The sequence below is a fragment of the Caloenas nicobarica genome, chromosome 1, assembly GCF_036013445.1.
Source record: "Caloenas nicobarica isolate bCalNic1 chromosome 1, bCalNic1.hap1, whole genome shotgun sequence".
Taxonomy (NCBI): Eukaryota; Metazoa; Chordata; class Aves; order Columbiformes; family Columbidae; genus Caloenas; species Caloenas nicobarica.
The window spans coordinates 108,520,187-108,544,565 of NC_088245.1; the positions used below are offsets into that span (position 1 = coordinate 108,520,187).

Genomic DNA, 24,379 nt, shown 5'->3' on the forward strand with positions numbered 1-24,379 from the left:
AAACATTGTGGCTTGTGGTGCTTGGAACTGGTATTATTGCTACTAACAGCAATAACAAAACCGCATCTGAATATTTTAAGGCTTCTATTTCAAGTGTATGTATTCTGGAGAGATGGAATGAATGTAAAGCTTGTTTTTCTTAAGATTAAAAAGAAAATCCAGAGAAAATTGCATTCACTCATAGTCTACATTATGTTTTCCAGATTTTAGCATAGTGGCCCAGCTGTAATAATTTTTTCAGAATTTAATATTGATACTGAAAACTAATACCCCTAAATGTCAGGTAACTGACATTTATAGGTATTTGCATACATGGAAGCAGCATAGGTGGACAACCACTCCCTGTGTTATTTCTGGAGGCAACCAAGAGCTTGAACAATAATGTTCTAAAAAGAGAGCAAAGACAGTTTTTCAGTCTCTCCATGGTTCTTGCAGAGGGAGGGAGGGGGCAGGAGTAAGGAAGAAGTCCCGCCAGTCACTAAAGAAGGAGAAGGATCAGTGTATCCCCATGGATTCCTTTGTGTGCAGGACATGAGCTGTGGCTTGGAGCAAAGCAGCTGCAGACCTCACAGAGTAAATAGCCTTCAGCTCCTGAGTATTAAATTGTGTACATGTAAATATGGGGAAGGGACCACAGTTTAAACCTCTCCTACCAGGGTTTGCAGTCTGCCCTGCAGCACTGAAGCCCCAGAGGTGTCCTGGGACCCCGGGGCTCCTCTGACCGGCCGTGAGTGATGCTGAAGGCCACTGCGCTACCCCGGGCACATGGGCTTGTGCAGCAGCAGCAGGTACAGTGCCACACTGCCCATGCCTGGAATACAAGTGGGGTGGCAGCAGGGGCACCCCAGCTGTCCCTGGGACTGCGGTGGGGTGGGAAGTGGGGAGAGGTGCTGCTCTCTTTGAGAGGTGGCAGAGGGAAGACTCCCACCCCGCCAGCTGGAGTAGCAGCCTGTGCTATTTCTGTTGCTTTCTCACACGTATAATTTATACAATTATAAGAGAGAGGATTATTTCACCCCCTTCATCACTAGATGAAAATGCAGCCTGAGGGTCCAGATCCACCCCTCACTGATGCCTTTTTGTTTTGAAATGAACTCACTGGGGAGCCTGAAGGTCTGCTCAGGGCTTTGGCTGGCGCCTGAGACAAGCTTTGGGTGTCATTTCCCAGGGCAACACCACGGCAAGTCCCAAACATAATCAGAGAGCTATAGCGTGATGCCCAATTACCTCACAGGTGCTATTTATTTATGTATTAGAAACTTACTAACAGTTATACCAGTTATTGAAAATAAATCTGGGAAAGGACGGTAGCAGTGCCTGATTCTTCTTGATGTGTACAATCCTGTTTTGCAGGTCACTTATAAAAGTAATCTGAAAAAAAAAAAAATCCATTCATCCATTTATAAAAATCCATTCAAGGATCACCGCTCTACTATTTTTTTTTTCTCTCCTTACTGCTTCTCACAGCTCAATTCTCAAATGCTTTACAGCAGAAAAGCTCTACCAAGGACTTGTGTGAATCAGTAGTGATCCTTCACCACAGTTTCAAGACCACTGACAAATTAAAAGTAAAGCTCATTGCACTGACTTGAAGCACAGCAGCAAACACTAATATTGGTGTGAAGTTACATCATCAAAAGCAAAAAGCAGAAGTGATTTAACCTTATCGTGCTTCCTTTAACCTTCATAAATAATTGAGTGGACAAATCACATGAATAACTGAAAGTATTGATATACTTCATAATAAAAGTAGATTCTCGCATTTTTAATTTTTGATTGAAGCTATGATTATTTTAAGTTAAAATTGTAGAACATTTTCAGTAGAGTTTCACTAGAGAACTAACAGCAGCTCCAGGCTGGCCACTTTCTAAGCAGTGGTACGTGCATGTAGCTGCAGAAGTTCAGCACTTATGTTACAGGCCCCTTGCACACTCAGCAGACCAGTGTCTACCAGCCATGGCTCCCATGTTTTCTCTTCCTTGTTTTCTTTGCCAAGTGATATCCCAGAGAGCAGAAGCTGGGGCTGCAAACTGGCTTGTTTACCATGGCTGCCAGTTTGGAAGCCCCTCACCTTAAGGCTCTTCTGCCACCAGTCTCCATTTCTTCTGTATATTCGCAAGACCTCAGAAAGCAAATTAGTATATGGCAAAGGAAACACTGGTGAAATATTTGAGGCTCTGACAACCACTCCTTCATTCAGTATTACACTCTCCCCTTCAGAAAACACCTCAGAAACAAATTAACATACATGCATTTTTAAATTAGTTACATTTTTGCTGCGAGCAAAAAAAGGCTAAGAAGCAAGTTAGATTCATAAATGAAAATGTATTTCACCTTTATACATGCTATACATGTCATGCAAATACAGAAATCTACAGGTTGTACAATGACACCATACTAAAATATAATGTGACATTTGTCAAACACAATGTAGCACAGCAAAACAAGCTGGTTTTGTTTGTTTATTATTTAGGAAATAGATGAAGGACTACTTTGGAAGACACAGTACCATGCTACAGCTTACTGCACAGTCAAAAGAAAGTATTTTTCTGAAGTACACTAACATAAATAGAGCTGGATTGCTGTAGGTATGATTTCTTTATACATTGCGCATAGTGTCATCAGTTACTTTCCCGTTGCTGGCTTTAAAGAGCACAAGAACGGGGCTACAACTGAGCTCAAGCTACGCTGTGAACTCCCTTTAAATGTGAAAAAGAAGAAAAAAAAAAAACAACAGAAAAAAGAAAGAAGCCAACCCCCCACCCCAAGTTTTCACTTCTTTTGTGTAAGTTTCCAAAGAGAGTTGTATTTATAGTTTCTTCTTATAAGGAACTGGACAAACGCGTCCTCAAAGCAGCACATGATTTAGCATAAAGTTATCATAGTTCACCAACAGAAGTAAAGTTAACACCGTATGGCACATAACGTGTCTAGACATTACACATCCTGATGTGAGGTTTTCCATACAGATGCTCACAGCCTGTTAAGGGGGGCACCAGTGCTCCCCGTGGGTGCCTCGGCCTTCGTATTTCTGCTGCGACATTGGTGTGTTGTTTTGCTGAGGACTACGATCTTGTTGCATTGAGCCTATAGGAAGCCCAAATACTTCTCTTTCACGTGATAGAAAGCCTGCTGGTATTATTAATCAAGTGTCTGCATCTTCCATGATTAACGTGTTATCTCACCCCCGACCGCTCACTCCGATCTACTACAGCTATACGATATATATATTAAGGGATTATACTAGGCATTTTGCCAACTTTGTTTACAGGTGTTACACAAGTATGGTTTTAAACGCATAATTGATAGTCGCTCCCAGACTAATTAATATTAACCAGTAAGTGCCACTAGTGACTAAAAGTGTCAACGTAACCCTAACGGGATAACTCCCACACTCCACAGGCAGTAAGAAAGCTCTTCTGATTCCAGCAGCTCTGTATTTTTCAAGACTCTTCAGCTATAGTTTTGAGTTATACACCTGCACAAAAGTTGCCAGTAACTCCTTATTAAAGACAAAAAAAGATAGGCACAAAACTAGAGTACAGAATGTTATTTCATTTCAATGCACTGTGGGCAAACCTCATCATTATTTACAAGAAAAAGATGTCTAAATAGGTGTATGATAAAGTTTAAGGAAGAAACATTTCAAAATAACACACACAGGTAAAAATCACAGTGAAGTGTTGAGATGAATTTTAAATTAAAAGAAGAAATAAGTGCTTTATTAGCAGCTAAAGCTCAAATTCTAATGCACACTCAGTCTTCCCTAAACCCACTGAGGCTCTAGATCACTGGCTTCTGCCAAAAGCAGCCAGTTATTCAACATATTCCCTGGGAAGACAAAGTTATATTCAGCTCTGATTATTTGAAATCCAGTGTTCAATGACTGCAGAAGCTTTTTCAAGTGACAAGCTCATATTTTACTGCCAGTAGCATCACAGGGATATATATCCTCCACAAATTGCTACCTCTGTCAATCAAAAAGAGAGAGAGAAGAATATCAAGTCAGCTATGCAACTTACATGACCTCAGTTTTGTAATTTAGAATACACTCTTCCAAAAAAATCATTTGTGCTTTGAAACTGTCACTAAAGCCTATTATGCTTTTTTCAAATTGTTTGCAGACATTCTAGGATAACTGATTCTACACTGTGCTGCAAGTATTTACAGCAGCAGTGAAGAAAAAGCAGCAACAAAAACTACCATTTTCTAGGCTGTCCCACTTTCAACTGTTTCCTTCATGCAAATAGGCTCCAAAGACTTAAAAGAAAGGTACTGCATTAATGAAGAAACAAAAGCCACTCTCATCACTATATTCTGAATGAACCAAGGAAATGTTTCCATTTACTAGATACTTCCAGTCTCTATTATATGCTCAGTTCACATACGATGCCGATTTACACGGAGCTGCAAATATGAAGGATTAGGATAAATTTAAATGTCTAGGGGACCCGTTTTCTGCCTTTCTCCACATACGCTGTTTACAACTCTGATATTTTTCTGGGAAGCTCATAAGTAATCACAACAATTTATCATATCTAAGATGTTTATCACAACACTGTACCTTTATCTGTTCTGCTGAAAAGCAAGGTTGTCAACAGATAGAATTAAGTGTATTTTCCTGTCCTGGACTGTTAAATCCCTCAATCAGGTTTTTGTTACAGTCGTCTAGGCTAATGGTATCACTGGACATCTTGGAGTAGGTAGCTTGGCCTGTGAAATCCAAGAGATCTTCAAGAGCCTTGGCATTACTTGTCCCATTTTGGTCCAAAGAAACACCGGGCATGAGTTCATTCATGGGTGAATATTCAGGGATAGAGATAAGTTCTTCTTTTGAAACTGGGCTGTATAAAAGATAAGAAACAAACAAACAAACAAACCCAAAAATGCAAAATAAGAAGTGTATAACTTTTCATTAAGCAACAACCAAATTAATCTTCTTGACTGTCCAAAAACTACTATTTATCTTAAGGCCAGCTGCAGCAAACCTTTACCTGGAATATGTCCCAATCCAAACAAAAAGAGGTTGCCCTGTTCAGGATGGAAGGTCATACCTAATCCATATTCCTTAAAGGTTAAGGTCTGTGGTAGCTGTGTGGTGTCAACACATCTCTTAAAAACACATTTCTGGTAGTTCACTGCCAACTCATTATTTCAGCCCCTGCACCATTCCCTTACTGAAATGTTTATTGCATTTTGCAAATTATTGTCCTGACCCTGCAAACATTTACCTAAAGCACTCACACTTTGCAAATTAAATAAAAAGTTGTTTCTTATGACCTTATGATACACTTCAGACATAAAAGTCCTATAATTTAATTTAAGAAGTGCTGCAACCAGCTGATGCTTTGCTGACACTAGTAAGGCTAGTGCGTTCCAGTTTGGAGAGGAAGGATTTCATGAAGGGGTGGTGGATAAGTTGAGGGCAAAACTATTGTGCATCAAATCCTGCAACACAAAACCTAGAGGGTGCCAAATGACACTGATAAGAGACTGGGTTTAACACAGATCAGCAGGTTGAAAAAGGAGTTGGATAAACTCATGGGCCACAGGTCCCTCAGTGGATATTTCCAAGGGCCAGGCAGAGTTGTACCCTCTAACATCCCTAACGTAACACTGCTGTGTGGTCTTGGACTGCAGCAAGTGGTGGGCTCAGGTGCTCTCCCTTACTAGTTTTTCTTACCGATACTCTCCGAGACCAAATAATGGGCTAGAATCACAGAATCACAGAATGTTAGGGATTGGAAGGGACCTCGAAAGATCATCTAGTCCAATCCCCCTGCCAGGGCAGGAACACCTAGGTGAGGTTACACAGAAAGGTGTCCAAGCGGGTTTTGAATGTCTCCAGAGAAGGAGAATCCACAACCTCCCTGGGCAGCCTGTTCCAGTGTTCCGTCACCCTCACTGAGAAGAAGTTTCTTCTCAAATTTAAGTGGAACCTCTTGTGTTCCAGCTTGAACCCATTACCCCTTGTCTTACTGTTGGTTGTCACCGAGAAGAGCCTGGCTCCATCCTCGTGACACCCACCCTTTATATATTTATAAACATTGATGAGGTCACCCCTCAGTCTCCTCTTCTCCAAGCTAAAGAGACCCAGCTCCCTTAGCCTTTCCTCATAAGGGAGATGCTCCACTCCCTTAATCATCTTTGTGGCCCTGCGCTGGACTCTCTCCAGCAGTTCCCTGTCCTTCTTGAACTGAGGGGCCCAGAACTGGACACAATATTCCAGATGAGGTCTCACCAGGGCAGAGTAGAGGGGAAGGAGAACCTCTCTCGACCTACTAACCACCCCCCTTCTAATCCACCCCAGGATGCCATTGGACTTCTTGGCCACAAGGGCACAGTGCTGGCTCATGGTCATCCTGCTGTCCACCAGGACCCCCAGGTCCCTTTCCCCTACACTGCTCTCTAATAGGTCATTCTCCAACCTATACTGGAACCTGGGGTTGTTCCTGCCCAGATGCAAGACTCTACATTTTCCCTTATTATATTTCATTAAGTTTTTCCCTGCCCAACTCTCTAGCCTGTCCAGGTCTCACTGGATGGCAGCACAGCCCTCTGGCGTGTCAGCCACTCCTCCCAGCTTGGTGTCATCCGCAAACTTGCTGATAGTACACTCAATTCCCTCATCCAAGTCATTGATGAATATATTGAACAGTATTGGTCCCAGAACTGACCCTTGAGGCACTCCCCTAGATACAGGCCTCCAACCAGACTCCGCCTCATTGACCACGACTCTCTGGCTTCTCTCCTTCAGCCAGTTTGCAGTCCACCTCACTACCCGATCATCCAGTCCAGACTTCCTCAGTTTTGCCGTGAGGATGCTGTGGGAGACGGTGTCAAATGCTTTGCTGAAGTCAAGGTAGACCACATCCACTGCTCTGCCATCGTCAATCCATCTTGTTACGTCTTCATAAAAGGCTATGAGGTTGGTCAAGCATGACTTCCCCTTGGTGAAGCCGTGTTGACTGCCCCTGATGACCCTCTTATCCTTGATATGTCTTAAGATGGCACCAAGGAGAAGGTGTTCCATCACTTTCCCAGGGATGGAGGTGAGGCTGACCGGTCTGTAGTTGCCCGGGTCCTCCTTCTTGCCCTTTTTGAAGACGGGAGTGACATTTGCTTTCCTCCAGTCCTCAGGCACCTCTCCCGTTTCCCAAGACTTGGCCAAGATGATGGAGAGTGGTCCAGCAATGACTTCAGCCAGCTCCCTCAGCACCCACAGGTGCATCCCATCTGGACCCATGGATTTATGGATGTCCAGATTGCTTAACTGCTCCCTAACCCAGTCCTCATCAACTAAGGCAAGCTCCTCCATTGCCCTGCCTTCCTCTGGGGCCTCAGGGGTATGGGGCTCCTCAGGACAGCCTCCGGCAGAGTAGACAGAGACAAAGAAGGCATTCAGTAATTCTGCCTTCTCTGTATCTTCTGTCACCAGGGCACCCACCCCATTCATCAGTGGGCCTACACTGCCTCTTGTGTTAGTTTTATCTGCCATATATTTGAAGAAGCTCTTTCTGTTGTCCTAGAAGGACATCTGGTCTATCCCAGTGGGGCATTTCTTACATATTTATGTGGATTTACTGTCAATACTAAAACAGTGTGAGAGGTTAAGTTGGCTCGCTGATTAAGGAAGCACTGTATAAACATTCCATGTTTGAGATTCAGACCTAGCTTTCTCATAGCAGCCTTAAATTATCAACTTCCTCCTTTCCTGCTGGTCCTTCCATCAAAATCCAACAGTATTTAATATACACACAGTTATTTACTAATTTCCATACATTTTTTTCCAGTTAAGTACTTAAAATTATAAGTTAATGATGTTCTTTATTCTGTTTATATGGAGGGAGAAAAGCTAATGTATCATAGCTAGGCAGTCTTGACACAAATGAAAAAAAAAGGTGACACCTGACAATATCTACAGTAGCTACTTTCACAGAACAATCTGAAAGGTTTGGGCAAACTTGTATGGAATCCATAAGGAGAGACTGTAGAAAGATTTCAGAGCCCCCCTCCCCTTGCCAAATATGTGAGAGTGACATGGGGTCCTGTTGCCTCATGTCTGAAACAACCAGTTTGCATCTTGACAGGAGTGGAGTAAGGAGACATCTGACTGCCCTGTTGTGGGGTAGGTGAGAAGTAAAGCAGTAAAGTATTAACAAATAAACAGAAAACTCTTGTGTGTGTCTAATATATGACTTCTACGATTTCTATTGGCAGATATGGTCTGTACCTCACGTCCATGGACTGAACCTCATCTGCTGAATCTTCCATGCTGTTAGATTTGCCATCAACGGCTTCCAGCTGAATAAGTCCTGGAACTGACTTTAGTCCATTAGCAACTACATCTTGGGAAGGGATTACAGAGGCAGCACTTTCTAAGCTTTTATTTTTCAGGCAGGTTGCCAGTCCATTGATCTCTATGAAAGGAGGTCAGAAATTACGACAGTAGCAACTTCTTTATTTAATTAGTTTTTAAAAAAATTACAAACGCTTTTAAATTACAGATTGAATAGAAAGGAAGACTGACAATGCAGTAGGACTCAGTTTCGTCTGTGACTCATCATACTATACTGTCAATCCTCTTTTCCACTCTAAAATTGCTTGTTAAGCTACATCTTTTAAATCTGAGGAAATGGGAAGAGAATATATTATCTTTTATGTCATGCACTGAAAGCTTTAGCCTGGGAAGTAAACAAAATATAGATAAATGCCAGATATGTACATTTTCTTTAATCATTCTTTAAATACATATGCTTTGTCAAGTCAAATTAAATGTAAGATTTAGAGCAATGTTATAAAAAGCTTGCAAGTTTGGTTGTGTGCAAAAGTTTTCTGTCTACAAAATTCAAAGGTAGACTGCAGCAACCAAACCTATTGGCAGATTGGAACTTCTCATTTACAGAAATGCTATGTCAGGTACTAAATGGAGGAGAAACTTTATTCTGCTTACATGGCAATATAAAGCTGAGTCTCCAGTTTCTAACATTTGTCGCTGATGCAAATTTAGCTGTTCTTTTTGAGATGAAAGCAAAGAACTTGTGATAATACACAGTGCTCTGAGATTACAGAACTCTGAAATGAACTAACTGTGAAAACAGGTCAGAAAAATATGGCAATTTTTACCTGTCTGGTTGAGAACAAGGGCCTTTGGTTGCTTTTCCACATTCAAAGTTGATGGTACCTCCAGTTTTGGCTCTTCTTTCTGTAAAGAAGTAACGAATCAACCGTATTAGACAAAGGACTGTTAACCTCATGGCACTGATTGGACTCGAAACTTGTGACACTGCCCAGGGCCACGGGGTGGTCAAAGGTCATCAACAGCAAGAGAGGATTTTTTTTCCTTTTTGTTTAGGCATAGGATTTATTTTATTTTATTTTACTTCAAAAAGAAAACACTCTCTGAAAGTAACTGAAGAAACAGTTTCCTTAGCAGAAAACTTAGAAGTGGAAACTTGACTCTCTGTCACTTCCTAGCTGGACACAACTGCCTTGTTCTCAATCCTACATTTCTGGCAGGCTTAATATGGAAAGCTCAGTAACTAATTCACTGGCTGGTATAAAGCAGGTAAAGATATATCACAGCAGCAAACATTACAGCTCTAGCATCCAGGAACGGGCTCTCGTCACCTCACTAGATAGGGAGGAAGGTTAAGTTGCATAAAGCTGCATCTCTGTAGCAGTGGCACAATAACTGTGACACAGCAACAGTCATTCTCGGTTTTAAAGGCAACTAAAATTTGAGTGTAGAGGGTACTTAAGTATACCTACTAACCGGGAACTACTCTAGAATTTAATTTTCACATATGGGTAACAAAACAAAACACCCCCTGCAACCACACACTGTTTCATACCTTTATTTCTGGTGTTTCACTCCTCCTTGTTCTCTTCATTATTTCATCTATTCTCTAGAAATCAGATTGGAGGATGAGAAGGCAGACAGAATATTTAACACAAGAAACTGATAAAGGAGAAAAAAAGACAGAAAGAAAAACCTTCTATCTACCATCATGACCTCATCCCTGCCTGTCTTGAAAAACGGAGACTAAGAAAAATGAAGAAAACAAAAGACAGAAAACACCCTGGAGCTGGCTTTCCCATATCAGATCTCACAGAACATGGCTTTCTCAGTAGATGCAATTTAGAGACAACCATTTTAATACCAGGTGTTTGCAGTTACGAGTTGTGCTCAGCACTGGAACAAGATGTTTATTTAAAACCAAGAGCTATTATTTTCATCTAGTTGCTTTTCCAGTTATTTCCATATAGTTCCTTTAAAAATAGTTAGGCTTTTTGGAATAGAAGAGTAAATAAAATGAAGTTATTCTTGCTGGAAATATGGAAGGCAATACTCTAAAATACTTTTTTTCCTTGTTTGTTAATTTAAAAAAACCCTCTCAACAAACCCTTTGTCTTTGCACTACTGTGAAAAGAAACTATTTCGGATTTAAAGACACTTTGGTTTCATATTCTAATCTGCAACATGCCTCCAGCTCAGTGGTAAATAGTTAAAAATAACATACTGGAACAACATATATGGAAAGATGACCTTTTATAACCAGACAGAGGTTCTGCAGCTCTGCTGCTGTTCTCTCTTTCCTGCCACAGAGCTGTAGATAAAGCTACTAAGATATGCAGCTCCAGCCATTCCCTTGTGTGGCAGTGGCCAGACAGCCCTGCTGCCTCTGCATGACACAGCCAGAGACAAGCCAGGTGGGAGAAAACCTGTTTGTTAATCACATTAACTTTCTCAATTAAAGACATGGGGCTTCTGTTGAGTAAGTTTTAAAACAAAGTCGCTCATGTTCCTCAATAGTCTGTGATGTCCTGGGTTGGGCAGCAATCGATGTTTGCCTTGGTTTGTCATTCCCTGCTTGTCTCAGGCATTTAACTCTGTGGGTAGAGGCTAATTCTGTGTTTGTTCAGTGCCTTGCAGAAGGTCACTCGCCTTCGGCAATTCCACTTTGTTACAAATCTTGATGTCTGCACTCCCCTAACATGCAAGTAGCAAATACTAAAGTTAGGCATAAATATCAATCTGTAATCCCCCCCGATTATTATTTCTACATACTATTGGGTACTGTCTGGGTTATGTATTTAAGCAAGAAATGAAATAATTATCTTAAATGCGACGCAAATATCTACCTTCTTCCGCTCCAGTCTTTCTTGCTCTATTTGCTGCATGATTTGTTCCCTTTCAAGACGAAGTTGTTCAGCTGCCTCACGGGCTTTGATTTCAGCTTCTTCTCTCTAATTAAAATTTGTAAAATACGATAACAACATGATTTATTTCAGGTAGATTACCAGATGCTATGAAGTATTTATTTATATGTATATAAAGTTTCACATTTGTGTTTTGAGATGGTACCTGTTTCTCAAGTTTGGCTTGGAGCTCTTTTTCTTGCTTTTCTTTTAGCATTTGTTCTTCCTCAGCTCTTCGCCTGGCTTCCTCTTCTGCCTTTTTTCTAGCTGCTGCTTCTTCACGTTTTCTTTCCTCCTCCTTCTTACGAGCCTCCTCCTCTAGACGAAGTCTTTCTTCTTCTGCCTTTCTTTTTTGTTCTTCTCTTTCAAGCCTGCAAAAAATATAACAGTATGTTTAAAACGTTTCACCTTTAGCATGAATGCTATGGAATGCATGGCATGCAATCAGCACTAACTGATAATATATGCATCAGTGCACAATTTTGTAAAAAAAGCCAAGATCAGGCAAAGAGGTTGAGCGCATGCTCAGAATTCAGGTTGCTACCAAACTTTTACTGCAATCTTATTTTCGCTTCCTAAAATATTTCATAGAAGTTATAATTTCTCTTGAAAAAACAGGTGTGATCAAAGAAAAAGAAAACATTTCCATTCTAACTTCAATTACAGCTTCAGTAATAAAAGTAGGTTTCAGTAATAAAAACACTCTTCTTCCCCTCTACTTCACATCCAGAATGCTGGTATCTGTTAACAACCAAGTACTTTTTTCCTTCATTTCAGCTAAAGACAAACAGATTGGATGAGTAGCTGCAAACAAAGTCCACAAAACACAGTCGTATACTAGAAAGAGTGGGTCTAAATTCCACCTGTGTTGTTTCCCTGGGCCACCCAGGGACATGATGCTCCCCTGTGACCACATTCAAGAGCTGCTTTGACAACTGGTCATTCTCATCTTGCATATCAGGGATTCAGGAAATAGCTCCATTGGGCCAAACTGGCAGGTGCTGGTGATTTCCACCGCACCCTCCTGCCATATTTTCAATAAGAACAGCCAAATCTGAATTTAGATATGCAGAATTAGTGATTTAATATTATGGGCTTGAAGGAAGGGCATAATTTATTGACATTTGCAAGCAGCATCCAATGTGGAAAACCACCTAAAAACTTGCTCTTAGAACAGAGCCATAATTTCACTGCTTAGACACAGCAACCCTCATTGTGCCCACCCTCTTAAAGGCCTCGACAACCTGCAACAGAGCTGTCTCAGAGATTAACTTCACTTTAATCTGCTGAATGACACAAGTCTTGCCATTTAAGGCATACAGTACTACTGCAAGACTGTTTCTTCTACATGAACTAGCCCATTTAAAAACTGCCTCAAATATATATTTTTTTACAACGTAAAATAGTTCAGGTATGTCCACACTGCAGTGTCCAGTACACTGCAGTGTGGACATATCTGAAGTATCTGGATGAGTAATGGTTTATTCAGCCTTCTTAAAGAGGACAAATTATTATTTTCTAACTTCACTAGTCATAAAGACTGCAAAAGACACTAATGAATTCTAAGTATGAGTTTAAAGAAATTAACACACGTAAGCTCCCACCTTGATACTAAAACTACCACACTTTCAAGCATCTTCAAAGATATTGGTTTAATTATTAGCTAATAACTTTCACAAATCAATAGAGATACCTCTCCCGTTCTTCTCTTTCCTGCCTCTCCCTTTCTTCTTGTTCTTTTTGCAGGCGGGCCTGTCGTCTTTTTTCAGCTAGAATTTTTGAAGCTTCTTCTGCATCAGTTGTTCCTGCTGTGATCTTCCCTGGGAGAAGAGAACCAAGGGTGGAAAGTCAAGCAGGGAACAAAAAAAAGTGTCCAGCACTTCCACACTAGCACAGAGACTGAAATGGCCTGGTTCGTGCTGCTATAACACCTTTGTTTTTCAAAAGCATACCTCAGCATTTTCAGCAGATAGAATATGGGATAGGTAAGGGCATCCCTGGATTTCAGCATTTTCCCATCCTCATTAACATGTTTTTCATACACGGGTAAGCCTGCCAAAAACTATACATTTATTGGTTCCAGTATGTACCCTTATGCATTCTCATAAGCCTATGACCGAGCAGCTTCATGAAAATAACAGGTCATCACTGTTTAAAAGCCTCAGGGACTCATGATATCTTGCAATATCTTCTTCCAGTAAGACTCACCTTCATTATTTTCAGTCTTGCCTGCAGAAGGCACATGCTTCTCGGAAGCTGCCTGGCCTGCCTCATCAGTGCGAGCTCCCGGGGACTTCTGATGACTGATGTTTTCTTTCTCCTTGTCTGCTTTCTTTTTAGGAGTTTCCTGATTGAGATTAGAAGTGGCACGATGCTTCACAGGAGAAGCTGGATATTGTTTGGCATTTTTAGGAGACTGAGGGTAAGTCTTTGCAACTGTCCTGGATGAGGGAAAACAAACAAAAAAAAAGAGTCAAAACAGGCCACAGCCTGGAATCAAACTCCATCTTCACATATATTGTTCTTCTTTCTTGGCTCTGGCTACATAGGAATATCAGCTGTTTTACACAATACTGCATAGAAACCACCTGGATGCAAGTAATCAGAACCTGAAATGCAGGGAATGGGCAGGCAACTGCAAATGATTACAGAAAATTCTCATTTAAAAAGACTAATAATACTGTCCAAGTTGTAGGCAAGAGATATGAAATCATGGACTACTTAAACCAATTATTTTAGCAATGGACATTTCATAACAATTTTGTCAACATTACTGTATTCAAGAGTCCTTCTCAACATTTAAAGCAAAGCTATGGCTGCTTTCTGTCTGCAGAAATTATGATGAGTTGCAGTGTGCTTCTTTCATCTGACTACCTCCTTGTCAAACATGGTCTTTTTCTAATAGTATCTGATTTTCCAAAATTGCACCGAATACTACTATAATATGAAGGTAAAGCTGGGTACTACAAAGAGACAGAACTGACCAAACATTGTACAGTCAGCTCTGCTGTTTCAGTTAGTGCTTTAAAATTAACACCAACACAACAGACTCAAGGCTCAAACCTCAGCCCCTGTAACCTTTTACACAGCTGCTGTGGTGGGTTGACCCTGGCTGGACACCAGGTGCCCACCAAAGCTGCTTTATCACTCCTCTTCCTCAGCTGGACAGGGGAGAGAAAAATACAAGGAAAAGCTCGTGGGTCAAGTTAAGGACAGGGAGAGATCATTCACCAACTACCATCATGTGCAAACCAGGCTTAACTGGGGAAAAAATTAATTTATTACAAATCAAATCTTAAACACACCTTCCTCCCAACCCTCCCTTCTTTTCAGGCTCAATTTTACTCCTGATTTTCTCTACATCCTCCCCCTGAATGGCGCAGGGGGATGGGGAATGCAGGTTGTGGTCAGTTCATCACATGTCTCTGCTGCTCCTTCTTCATCGGGGCAGGACTCCACACGTTCATTCCCTGTTCCAGTGCGGGGTTCCTCCCACAGGAGACAGTCCTCCATTAACTTCTCCAACGTGAGTCCATCCCATGGGCTGCAGTTCTTCACCAACTGCTCCAGCATGGGTCCCTTCCACAGGGTGCAGTCGAACAGACTGCTCCAGCGTGGGTCCCCCACAGGGTCACAAGTCCTGACAGCAAACCTGCTCCAGTGTGGGCTCCTCTCTCCACGGGGTCACGGGTCCTGCCAGGAGCCTGCTCCAGTGCAGGCTTCCCATGAGGCCACAGCCTCTTTCAGGCATCCACTTGCTTCAGCATGGGGTCCTCCACAGGCTGCAGGTGGAGATCTGCTCCACCATGGACCTCCATGGGCTGCAGGAGAACAGCCAGCCTCACCACTGTCTGCACCACGGGCTGCAGGGGGATCTCTGCTCCGGCACCTCCTGCCTTCCCTCTGCACTGACCTCAGTGTCTGCAGAGTTGTTTCTCTCACATATTCTCACTCCCTTCTCCCAGCTGCAGTAGCTGTTGCGCAGCAACTTTTCACCTTCTTACCCATGTTATCCCAGAGGTGCTACCACTGTCGCTGATGGGCTCGGCCTTGGCCAGTGATGGGTCCATCTTCAAGCTGTCTGCTCTATTGGGCATGAAGGAAGCTTCTAGCAGCTTCTCACAGAAATCAACTCTGTAGCCCCCCCTGCCACGCAAACGCTATAGAGCAGCACTTGTGGTGATGGCAACGCGCAGCAGCAATGCAGCCGACCGCTTGTTTGGCTGTTGCAGACTTTAGGTGAAATGATAACTTTGAAGTCAGTTCTGGAAAAGTGGAAGGGTAAAGATACTTGATATTCACTGAAAACAGGCGCACATTAAAGAGAACAGATTACCGGGAAATATAAAACTACACACAAACACCATTAATTATTTATGTAACACCAGTAACTAACACTAAATACTTGTAATATTAAGAAAGGCTGGGCTGTGTGACTAAGTAGGATGAAAGAGATTACAATCCTAAAATAATGTTTTATGTGAGTACCATTAGAATAAATAATCCTACATTAAGTTGAACATCATATATGTAGTTTTAACTTTCCTTATTATGGATAAGCAATTATTATATAAATGTATTATCCATTATCACTTATTTAATCTACACAACATAGAGATTCACATACTGTAACATATTTTCTGGACTATACAGTCATTCTGGCAGACCATAAGCATGAAAAACATGGACAATGGCTGAAAATTAGTGGACTGGAGCGGCAAGTTTTGTATAGATCTAACTATAGTATTATGTGGCCACAGACTATTATAATCGGAACAACATTTGCATTACAGAGCACACAATAAAAATTAAATGTCTTTCAACACCCCCCCTCCCAATTCATGAATTCAAGAGAAGAAAGGGTTCTTTTCCACCATATTATGTTGCATTTGAAAGAGACAGACACCAGAACAGAGGGAGCTCATTCAGAGCTGCCCAGTTTGTGGGGAGGAAAAGATGGCAGGGTATTGCACCACCTGTATTTTCGTACTCTCACTGAAGAGCCTTCACAAACTCCAAAAGCCCTTAAGGCTCGTGGAACAGTAGCACTCAACTCAATTTGAAGTTTGGGTCAGGTACCCTCCGCCTGCTGGGCCAGGAGCTCTCTGTCCTAGTCCTTGGACCTGCCTCAGTAAGGCCTTTGCTGGACATCACCGGACTCTTGGCTGACCCTGGTCACCATCACCAGACCTGCCTGGTCACTTCTTTTGTCTGCTGTGGGGTGGGGTCCTGTGGGTGAGGCCTCTGTCCTTGTCTGCCCTGCTGCCACCCACGGCTCCTGGCTCACCCTGCCTTGCAGGACAGCCTGCTCCTGCTTCTCCCTGACAGAAACAGGCTTTGGGAGATGTGCACAGGCAAGTCTGTTTCCAGCTCTTCTGAAAAATAGCAATGGGAGAAGCCAATGAGATTGGTTGGTCTTGAGCCAACCTGGTTTCAGTATTGTCTTTAGTTTTCTCTTTAGGATGTAGATGAATTCCCAGGCCCTCCTAAAGACATAGGCAGAGATTTCAAGGCCTGACCTACACATGTACATCTCATACGTGCCTCACCATTACAGTAATTTCCAACTGCATTTGATAAAAATACAATGTATAAATAAAAAGCAAACCACCTTTTTCTTATGCTTCTCTGCAGCACAGAGGATGCTTCTTGCTAAACAGACACTTCTTCAAAGCATAGTCCCTTCTTGCTGCCTCTGGTTTACAATTCCAACTTTACCACACACTCCTTGCAATACTTTTTATTTAAATTGTTGTGACAGGAGGAGCAAAACAATCACATAACTAAGGCTGAGTCATTTTCAGTATTAGCACAGAAGTAATTGTTCTCTAATCAAACTAAAGAGGATGGTAAGAAGGAGTCTAGTCATGAGAGCTATGTACCTTGCACTGCATAGGAATTAGAGCAGACTGGCTGTACAACTTACCTGTTGGACAAGAAACATGTGCTGAATGTATTATTTAAGTAATGCATCTTTGAACTTTTAGACCTACAGAAGAACAAGAGACAAGTATGCCTTTGCTGTTTTTAAAGCAAGTAAAAAGGAGAAGCATATAAAAGACTGATTATTGCAAGGACGACGACAGTGTAGTAGTACAAGGAGTGAAAAGCTGAGAAAACCCATCAGGATTCTTTTTTCCAAAATTTTAAATCATTTATGAGATGCCAGTAGAAAGTATTAAATGAACACTGTTTTCCCTCTTGTATTTAGAATATATTGTCAACTTAGCATCTTTAGCATTCCTAGAGACAGGCAGAACTGTTACTTGAAAAAACATTCCTAAAAGTATTTAAAAGATGCTACTTTTCACCAGAAAGGGTCAAACTTGATTATGAAGACAGAAAAAAGGGATTATTAAGGGAAAAGGTATAAACACTTGCACAGAGGTCTGCTTATGTTTAAAAAATGTTTTATTTTTGCCTTAGGAGAAAAGGAAAGGGATGTAATGAAACCCTGGTAATAATGTGGAAACACAGAAATGTGCCTGATGAGGATCAGAGGAATTAAAACGACAAATCGTCAAAATCCAAGAAGTGGTAGCATGTTAGTTGTCTGACAGTTCGCTCATCTCGGTCACTAGGTTTTACAAGGGTATATAAAAGTACAGGAAGCATCTTCCACCTGCCAGGAGGCCTCAGTTTTCTCACCTAACTGCCCTGACATAGGGGAAGCAGCTTGTAAGAAGCCATTCTCATCACGATCCCTACAGGCACTACAAGAACATCCATCAGGTCTGGGGATCCACTAGTCCTTAATTTACAATGACTTTTATTTAGTTAAAAGAGGGACAGCCCATACTGCAGAAGAATGTCTCAGGAACAGCACAAGAGGGGTTCTGAGCTTACTTTTGCTAAGCATAGATAATAAAGAACATGTAGCACACAGATCAGAGGTCACATCCAATTTTGTCCATAAATAGCAAGGGAGAGAACAGCATGCTTTTGTGAAAAGCCAGGTACGTGACAGGCTGTTGGTTACAGCAGTTCAGAAGGCTGACCGTAAATCAGAAATCTGCAGCAATGCCGCAGCTGTGTTATTTTTTTTCTTCTATATCCTTATCACTTCAACAAAAGCTCTGCTGAAACCACACCAAGGGCTTGCTTGCATGTTCTCAAGCCTGCTTTCTGAGATTGCTCTGACTGCAAACTATTCCTGGGCTCTGACATTTTTGCCCTGCTCTCTGTGATATTTTCTCAAAAGCAGTTGTCTTTCACTCTTAGTTTTGATCTTTTCTAGCCAGAGAGATTCATTTCTCTTTCACATTTCTTAAAAGAGGACAAACTCAGCATAGGTCTACAAAATATTTTGATAGCTGCATTATTACAAATGTTTTCAAAAACTTGAATTGGCCCATTCTCTAGCTAGCTGCTGAAAAAAACCCTCAAAATAGTCTTGATCCAACATTCTACTAATTGTTTTTATATTTCAAAGGCAAAACAAAGAGTGGTAAATGTAGCACATATCAAATAAAACCTAAAACTAGGTCACCACAGGATATAGAAGTGACTTCTATGAGGAATTAACCACAGGCAGACACATTTCTAATAGGTCATTTTAAAAACTTTTTTAAAGTTTGGGGTTTTTTTGTACTTTGTTCATATTTCACCAGTATCCTGTAATTTGATTGAGCATGTGCATTTCTGACATCTAAGTGCGTCCCAATGGCTGCAGTGGGATGTCACCCAAAACAACACCAAGTTACAGGTTCAGCCTCAAAACTGAGCAGAGGAGAGTGACACGGGCTGGGAATTGGAAATGAACCAAGAACCATTGCCCACCAGCAACGCCGCAGTCCCTTTTCCCTTTCCCCTTCTCAAATGAGGTAATGCTTTGACAAAATAATTAACACAGGGGCTTGTCAGAGCTTTTCATTTTTATTCACTGGTTTAATATTATGGCTTATCGAAGACACTTAAAACTAAATCCTACTTCCCTGGTTCAGTCAGGTCCCACTGATCTCAAAGGGACTGTTTACCCAAAGACACGTGAAGGACACAGGCTTTATTGCTTTGCCAGTCTATAAGATAGGACACTTACCTATTCTCCAAGGGATACCACAAGAATAAATTGATTAATGTATAGATCTTTGGAGATGAAACATCAAAAGAAATTTACAAAAAAACCCTGGTATTATTGATCTTGTGAAAGATCAGAAGAATAGAAGCACTTTACACATTCAGTATCCAATAGCAATTGTAAAAATAAGATAATTTCTCAATTATCCTGGCTCTCTAATCCACTAAATTGAATCTGTCAGCTGTTCCACACTGGATTCAAAGCAATAGTTTTGGGTTTCTTTCTTGTGTGACACTTCTTGATTTATTTACTTTCTCAAATATATTCAAGCTTTGAATTCCTTCCTTGCTTTTCATTATTGCCCAACATTTTTTTTGCCCTTTTCTCCTTTTTAGGTCCATATCTGTTCACTCATTTTGTCCCGAACATTATGTTTTGGGCTCATCATTTTGCTTTCTCAGTAAAATTTGCACCTTCAAACACTGTATTTTATTTAATTACTGCAAATCTATCCTGCCATCAATCACTGTATTTATTTAGGTTGAAATGTTATTGTCTTGTTTGAGCCTGTTTCAGTTACTTTACCATGATGAAAAGAGCTCTTTAATAAATTATGAAATAACACATAAGGAAGACAAGTGACTACCACTCACAAACCAAGATGACAAGTGTGAAGAACTAATAACTAGGACAATACCAAGGAAAACCTGAATGTCAAGTCACATACTTTTAAGAAGAAAAAAGCATACAGCTAATTATTATCTAAATCACTGGCCATACTTAATTCTTTCCTCAACAGCTTTCAAAGTTAAGGTGCTATGCAGGATCACTAACTACTGATGCTGTACAATACGTATTCTTATTTCTTCCAGGGTAGTTTTTTGGCCATGTAGTGTGCTGGAAGGAGAAAGATTAAGCTTGTAGCAGATTGTCACGTTTGCAAGGAGAATTAATATTTGTCTACATATTCAGTCACATTAAAATTATATGTATGTTCCAAAGTTAATTTTAAATGAAAAGATGAGATTATACAATCTAAAGGAATGTTTCAAACTCCTGACTGCCTAAATTTAAATCCACTGACCAGCCAGATCGTTATCTGATATTTGAGTTGTATGAAGAAATGCATATCTTTATATAATAATACAAAATGGTCATCAAGATGCCTTTTTAAAATTTTATTTTAAATTTCTAAGGGGAAGTTTTGAGAGTGCTGAAGCAGAACCATCTTTCTGCAATCAGTAATAAACATGGATTTAAACTCTATTTACTGTATCTTTCATAAGGTCAAGGAGGGTGTTCTAATTGGGCCACGTTAAGAATAAACGCTCAGTAATACATTTCTAGAAGTGGTCAGAATCAGATTCTCTCAAGGAAGAGAGAAAGGAAAAAAGAAAAAGAAAGGATAACTACTGTGGCTCACAATCACAGAGAAACCCACCAGCAGGCTCCTTAATTCCTCCCTACAGCATCTGCTTCTTTCTCTAAAAACTGCAGTTTATATTCCTTATAGGCATGAAAACATATTACTATAAGAAGGTTCTCTTAATCTGCACCTCTGGGAAAAAAGTCTCCATCTCCGCCTAACCTTTTATGGAAACTAGTGAATTACTGCTAGAAATCAAGACTGGGCTTTTTTTTTTTTTTTTTTCATGAAGCACTAAACATCTGTTTATTTCACAAAGGCTTCCCCCCCCGCCCCAGATGTCTCTGTGATGAGCTATACCAAACTTTTTAATGTCTGTCTATCAAAAGTGCTTCACGCTCAGCAACCCACTTCCCACCAATCATTTTGTTTAACTAAATATGTCTCTTGGTGTGTCTTTTACACTGGCTGACTGAACTGAAAGACGCATTTGGAACAGGATATTTCAGCAACTTACAGAATAATATACATTTCTATAGCTTGAACTTTTGGAGTGCCACTAGACAATGACTTGCTCAAAACTGTAAGGAAAAAAAGCTGACTGCAATGATATGAAATGGTACTGACTTTCTTCAGAAAATCTGCCTAATTCAGAATCTGACCGTGTTACATAATTAATATTGAAACTTTGAGAATTCGTGGCCCTATAGTGTGAACCAAGAATTGCAATTTCCCAGTTATGTGCAAGGGGATATCCAAAACAGAAAGAATTCCCAGAATCAGACTGTTTATTAAATTTTGTCTAAGACCAAATTCACACACAAAATCACACTTTGTTAAAGGGCTATGCACTCAGACCTGAAACAAAAAAGGAACACCAGCTAGTTTTTGAAGTGGAAGAAATCTGTCAGAAAGGGGATCATCAAGACTGGTTCAGAATATGTCCAGATTCAGATTAAAAAAATAAATAAAATCAGACAGAAGAAGATAACTTTAAAGATGTAAGTGGGACCCACAAACAGGTCTAGGGAAAAACAAAGAAACAAACAACTGAACAAAAAAATAAGACAGCTACTGTAGACCGTGACTACTTTAGCATACTTCTCATTTGAGCCAGACTTAACATCCTGTTCTAAGAAAGCTGAAGACACATTTGCTTAGACTTATGAGTTGTAAGCTGTGGTACATGGACTACAGTTTTGAGCGTCTGCAAAAGACAACTGAGCAACTCAGTTGTTAGTAAGCCCAGATATGCTTTAGGTCCACAACTCTGCATGAAAAACAAACAAACAACAACAGAAAGCAACAAACCCAGAGAGGTCTGCAAATTAGCAAAAATCAAAACTGATGGTTTAGATGACACATAGTTAAGTATATTTATGGAACCAGATGGTCATGCCAGCAATAGGAAATGCACGTTTTAAATGCTGGAATTTCTAGCTGGTATTCATGTTCTGTGCATTTCTTCACATTAGGCAGAGTTTTTTCAAAAACAAATAAAACAAAAGCATGTTTAAAAATAAATGTTAAATAAAATTTCACATTAATAATGAAATGTGCTGTGATAATTTCAAAAGACTGAGAAAAGGCAGAGAAGTGTCTCTAGTCACCACTAACACAATTTTACATATATCTGTTCATCTACGTCTCTCTCCATCTGTATATGTGTAAAGCATAACTAAAATTAACTAGATTTTATGTAACACTTCAGAGGAAGTTCCTCAAGAATCTATGTCAAGAAGCTCACAGTGTATTAGACCACTAATAAGAAAGACATACTTAGGTGTTGCAGGTGATGCAGATCTTCTGGACATGGCAGCAGGAGAATCAGACCTTCTTAGAGGAGATCCCACCCCAGATGATGAACCAGGTGTTGTAGGTCGCTTCTCTTTCTTTATCTTCTCGGTCTAGAAGTACAGTTCATTTTAGTTTCCGTAATTAGAATTAACACATCAAAAATATATCCAATAGTTTTATTAACAAGATGGCATATAAACAGATTGGTGTAACATAAAGACAGAAGTTTTTTTAAACACCAGCTCACAACTGGGGTGCAGAGTTTATTTTACATAGACATAAAAAAACCCCAATCATGTCTTACATGGACATAGTATGCAAGTTTCAGATAGCACCACATCAGAGCCTCTCCAAGAGTTCTTGGGAGGGGTGGTGGCACTGGGTGGAGTTTTCAAAATCATCTATATGCTCCTGAAATGCCTCTTAAGGCATGGTCGGCAGGGCACCCAGTCATCTCGCAGGCTCTCATCCTGCTGAGGGACTTCAACCACCCTGACATCTCCTGGGAAAGTCGCATGGTGAGCTGCTAGCAATCCAAGAGACCCCTGGAGTGCTTTGAGGATAACTTCGTAAGCCAGGTAACAGACAGCCCTACCCAGGGGAGATGCAGTATAGGGCCTGTTGGTCACCAACAAGTTAGCTAATCGGTGACATCAAGATTGGAGGCAACCTGGGCTGCAGTGAACATGTGCTTGTGGAGTTCACAGTCCTGAGGGGTACGGGACAAGCAAAAAGTCAGGACCCTGAACTTTAGGAAAGCCAACTTCCAGCTCTTCAGGGAGTCAGTCAATGGGGTGCCCTGGGAAACTGCCCCCAGGGACAATGGAGCAGAACAGAGCTGGCAGATCTTTAAGGAGGTTTTTCCATTGAGCATAAGAGCTCTTCATCCCCAGGAGTAAGAAATCAGGTAAAGGCAGGCAAGAGGCTAGCATGGCTGAGTCGAGACCTGCTGGTCACACTAAAGGTCACACTGTCAGCTTCACGTCTGTACCTGGGAAGATCATAGAACAGATCCTCCTAGAGGCTATGCTAAGGCACAGGGAGGTGATTCAAGACAGCCAGCACAACTTCACCATGGCTAAGTTCTGCCTGACCAACCTAGTGGCCTTCTGTGATAGAGTAACTACATCAGTGGACAAGGGAGGAACTATGGATGTCACCTGTCTGGACTTCTGTAAAGCCTCTAACACAGTCCCCCACAACATCCTTCTTTCTAAACTGGAGAGACATGGATTTGATGGATGGACTGTTCAGTGGATGAGCAACTGGTTGGATGGTCACATTCAGAGCATAGTGGTCAATGGCTCAATATCTAGATGGAGATCAGTGACAAGTCATGTCCCTCAGGGGTCCATAATGGGATCTGTACCGTTTAACACTAACATTTACTGTTTCATATTTAATATTTACTGTTTAATAATACTGTTTAATAATACAGTGAGATCGAGGGCACTCTCAGCAAGTTTGTGGATGACACCACCTGAGTGGTGCGGTTGACACTTCTGACATAAGGGATGCCATCCAGAGGGACCTGGACAAGCTCAAAAAGTGGGCCCATGTGAAACTCATGAGGTTCAACAGGCCACCTGCAAGGTCCCGCACCTGAGTCAGGGCAACTCCTGACATCAATACAGGCTGGGGGATGAAGGGATTGAGAGCAGCCCTGTGGAGAAGGACTTGGGGGTGCTGGTGGATGAAAAGCTGGACATGACCCAGCAATATGCACTTGCAGCCCAGAAGGCAAATTGTATCTTGGGCTGCATCAAAAGAAACGCGACCAGCAGGTCGAGGGAGGTGATTCTGCCCCCCTCTATTCCGGTCTGATGAGACCTTCTCTGGAGTACTGTGTCCAGCTCTGGGGCCCTCAATGTAAGAAGGACATGGACCTGTTGGAGTGAGTCCAGAGGAGGCCACAAAGATCATCAGAGGGCTGGAACAGCTCTCCTGTGAGGACAGGCTGAGAGAGTTGGGGTTATTCAGCCTAGAGAAGAGAAGGC

At 41.2% G+C, this 24,379-nt stretch overlaps 1 protein-coding gene and 1 long non-coding RNA gene across 3 annotated transcripts in view; one reads left to right on the forward strand and one right to left on the reverse strand.

Annotated features, from left to right (window-relative positions):
- Window positions 1–2,305: 2,305 nt before the first annotated feature.
- The window catches only part of MAP7D2 (MAP7 domain containing 2), a 92,613-nt gene continuing 70,539 nt past the window's right edge, over window positions 2,306–24,379 (reverse strand). Inside the window, exons 8-17 of the mRNA XM_065641134.1 lie at window positions 22,365–22,492; window positions 13,411–13,643; window positions 12,896–13,022; window positions 11,369–11,573; window positions 11,146–11,250; window positions 9,855–9,908; window positions 9,127–9,205; window positions 8,234–8,420; window positions 4,565–4,844; window positions 2,306–3,970 (exon numbers count right to left, since the gene is read on the reverse strand). Of these exons, the coding sequence (XP_065497206.1) occupies window positions 4,595–4,844; window positions 8,234–8,420; window positions 9,127–9,205; window positions 9,855–9,908; window positions 11,146–11,250; window positions 11,369–11,573; window positions 12,896–13,022; window positions 13,411–13,643; window positions 22,365–22,492 (1,368 nt within the window). The 3' untranslated portion in view covers window positions 2,306–3,970; window positions 4,565–4,594. The remainder of the gene's footprint in view (window positions 3,971–4,564; window positions 4,845–8,233; window positions 8,421–9,126; window positions 9,206–9,854; window positions 9,909–11,145; window positions 11,251–11,368; window positions 11,574–12,895; window positions 13,023–13,410; window positions 13,644–22,364; window positions 22,493–24,379) is intronic.
- Window positions 10,601–14,685, forward strand: LOC135992155 (uncharacterized). Of its 2 annotated transcripts, none has more exons than XR_010606691.1 (4): window positions 10,601–10,778; window positions 12,949–13,187; window positions 13,543–13,624; window positions 13,752–14,685. It is a non-coding gene; the product is annotated as an uncharacterized LOC135992155 (long non-coding RNA). The 2 variants fall into 2 exon arrangements; XR_010606693.1 differs by having other exon boundaries at window positions 10,601–10,713.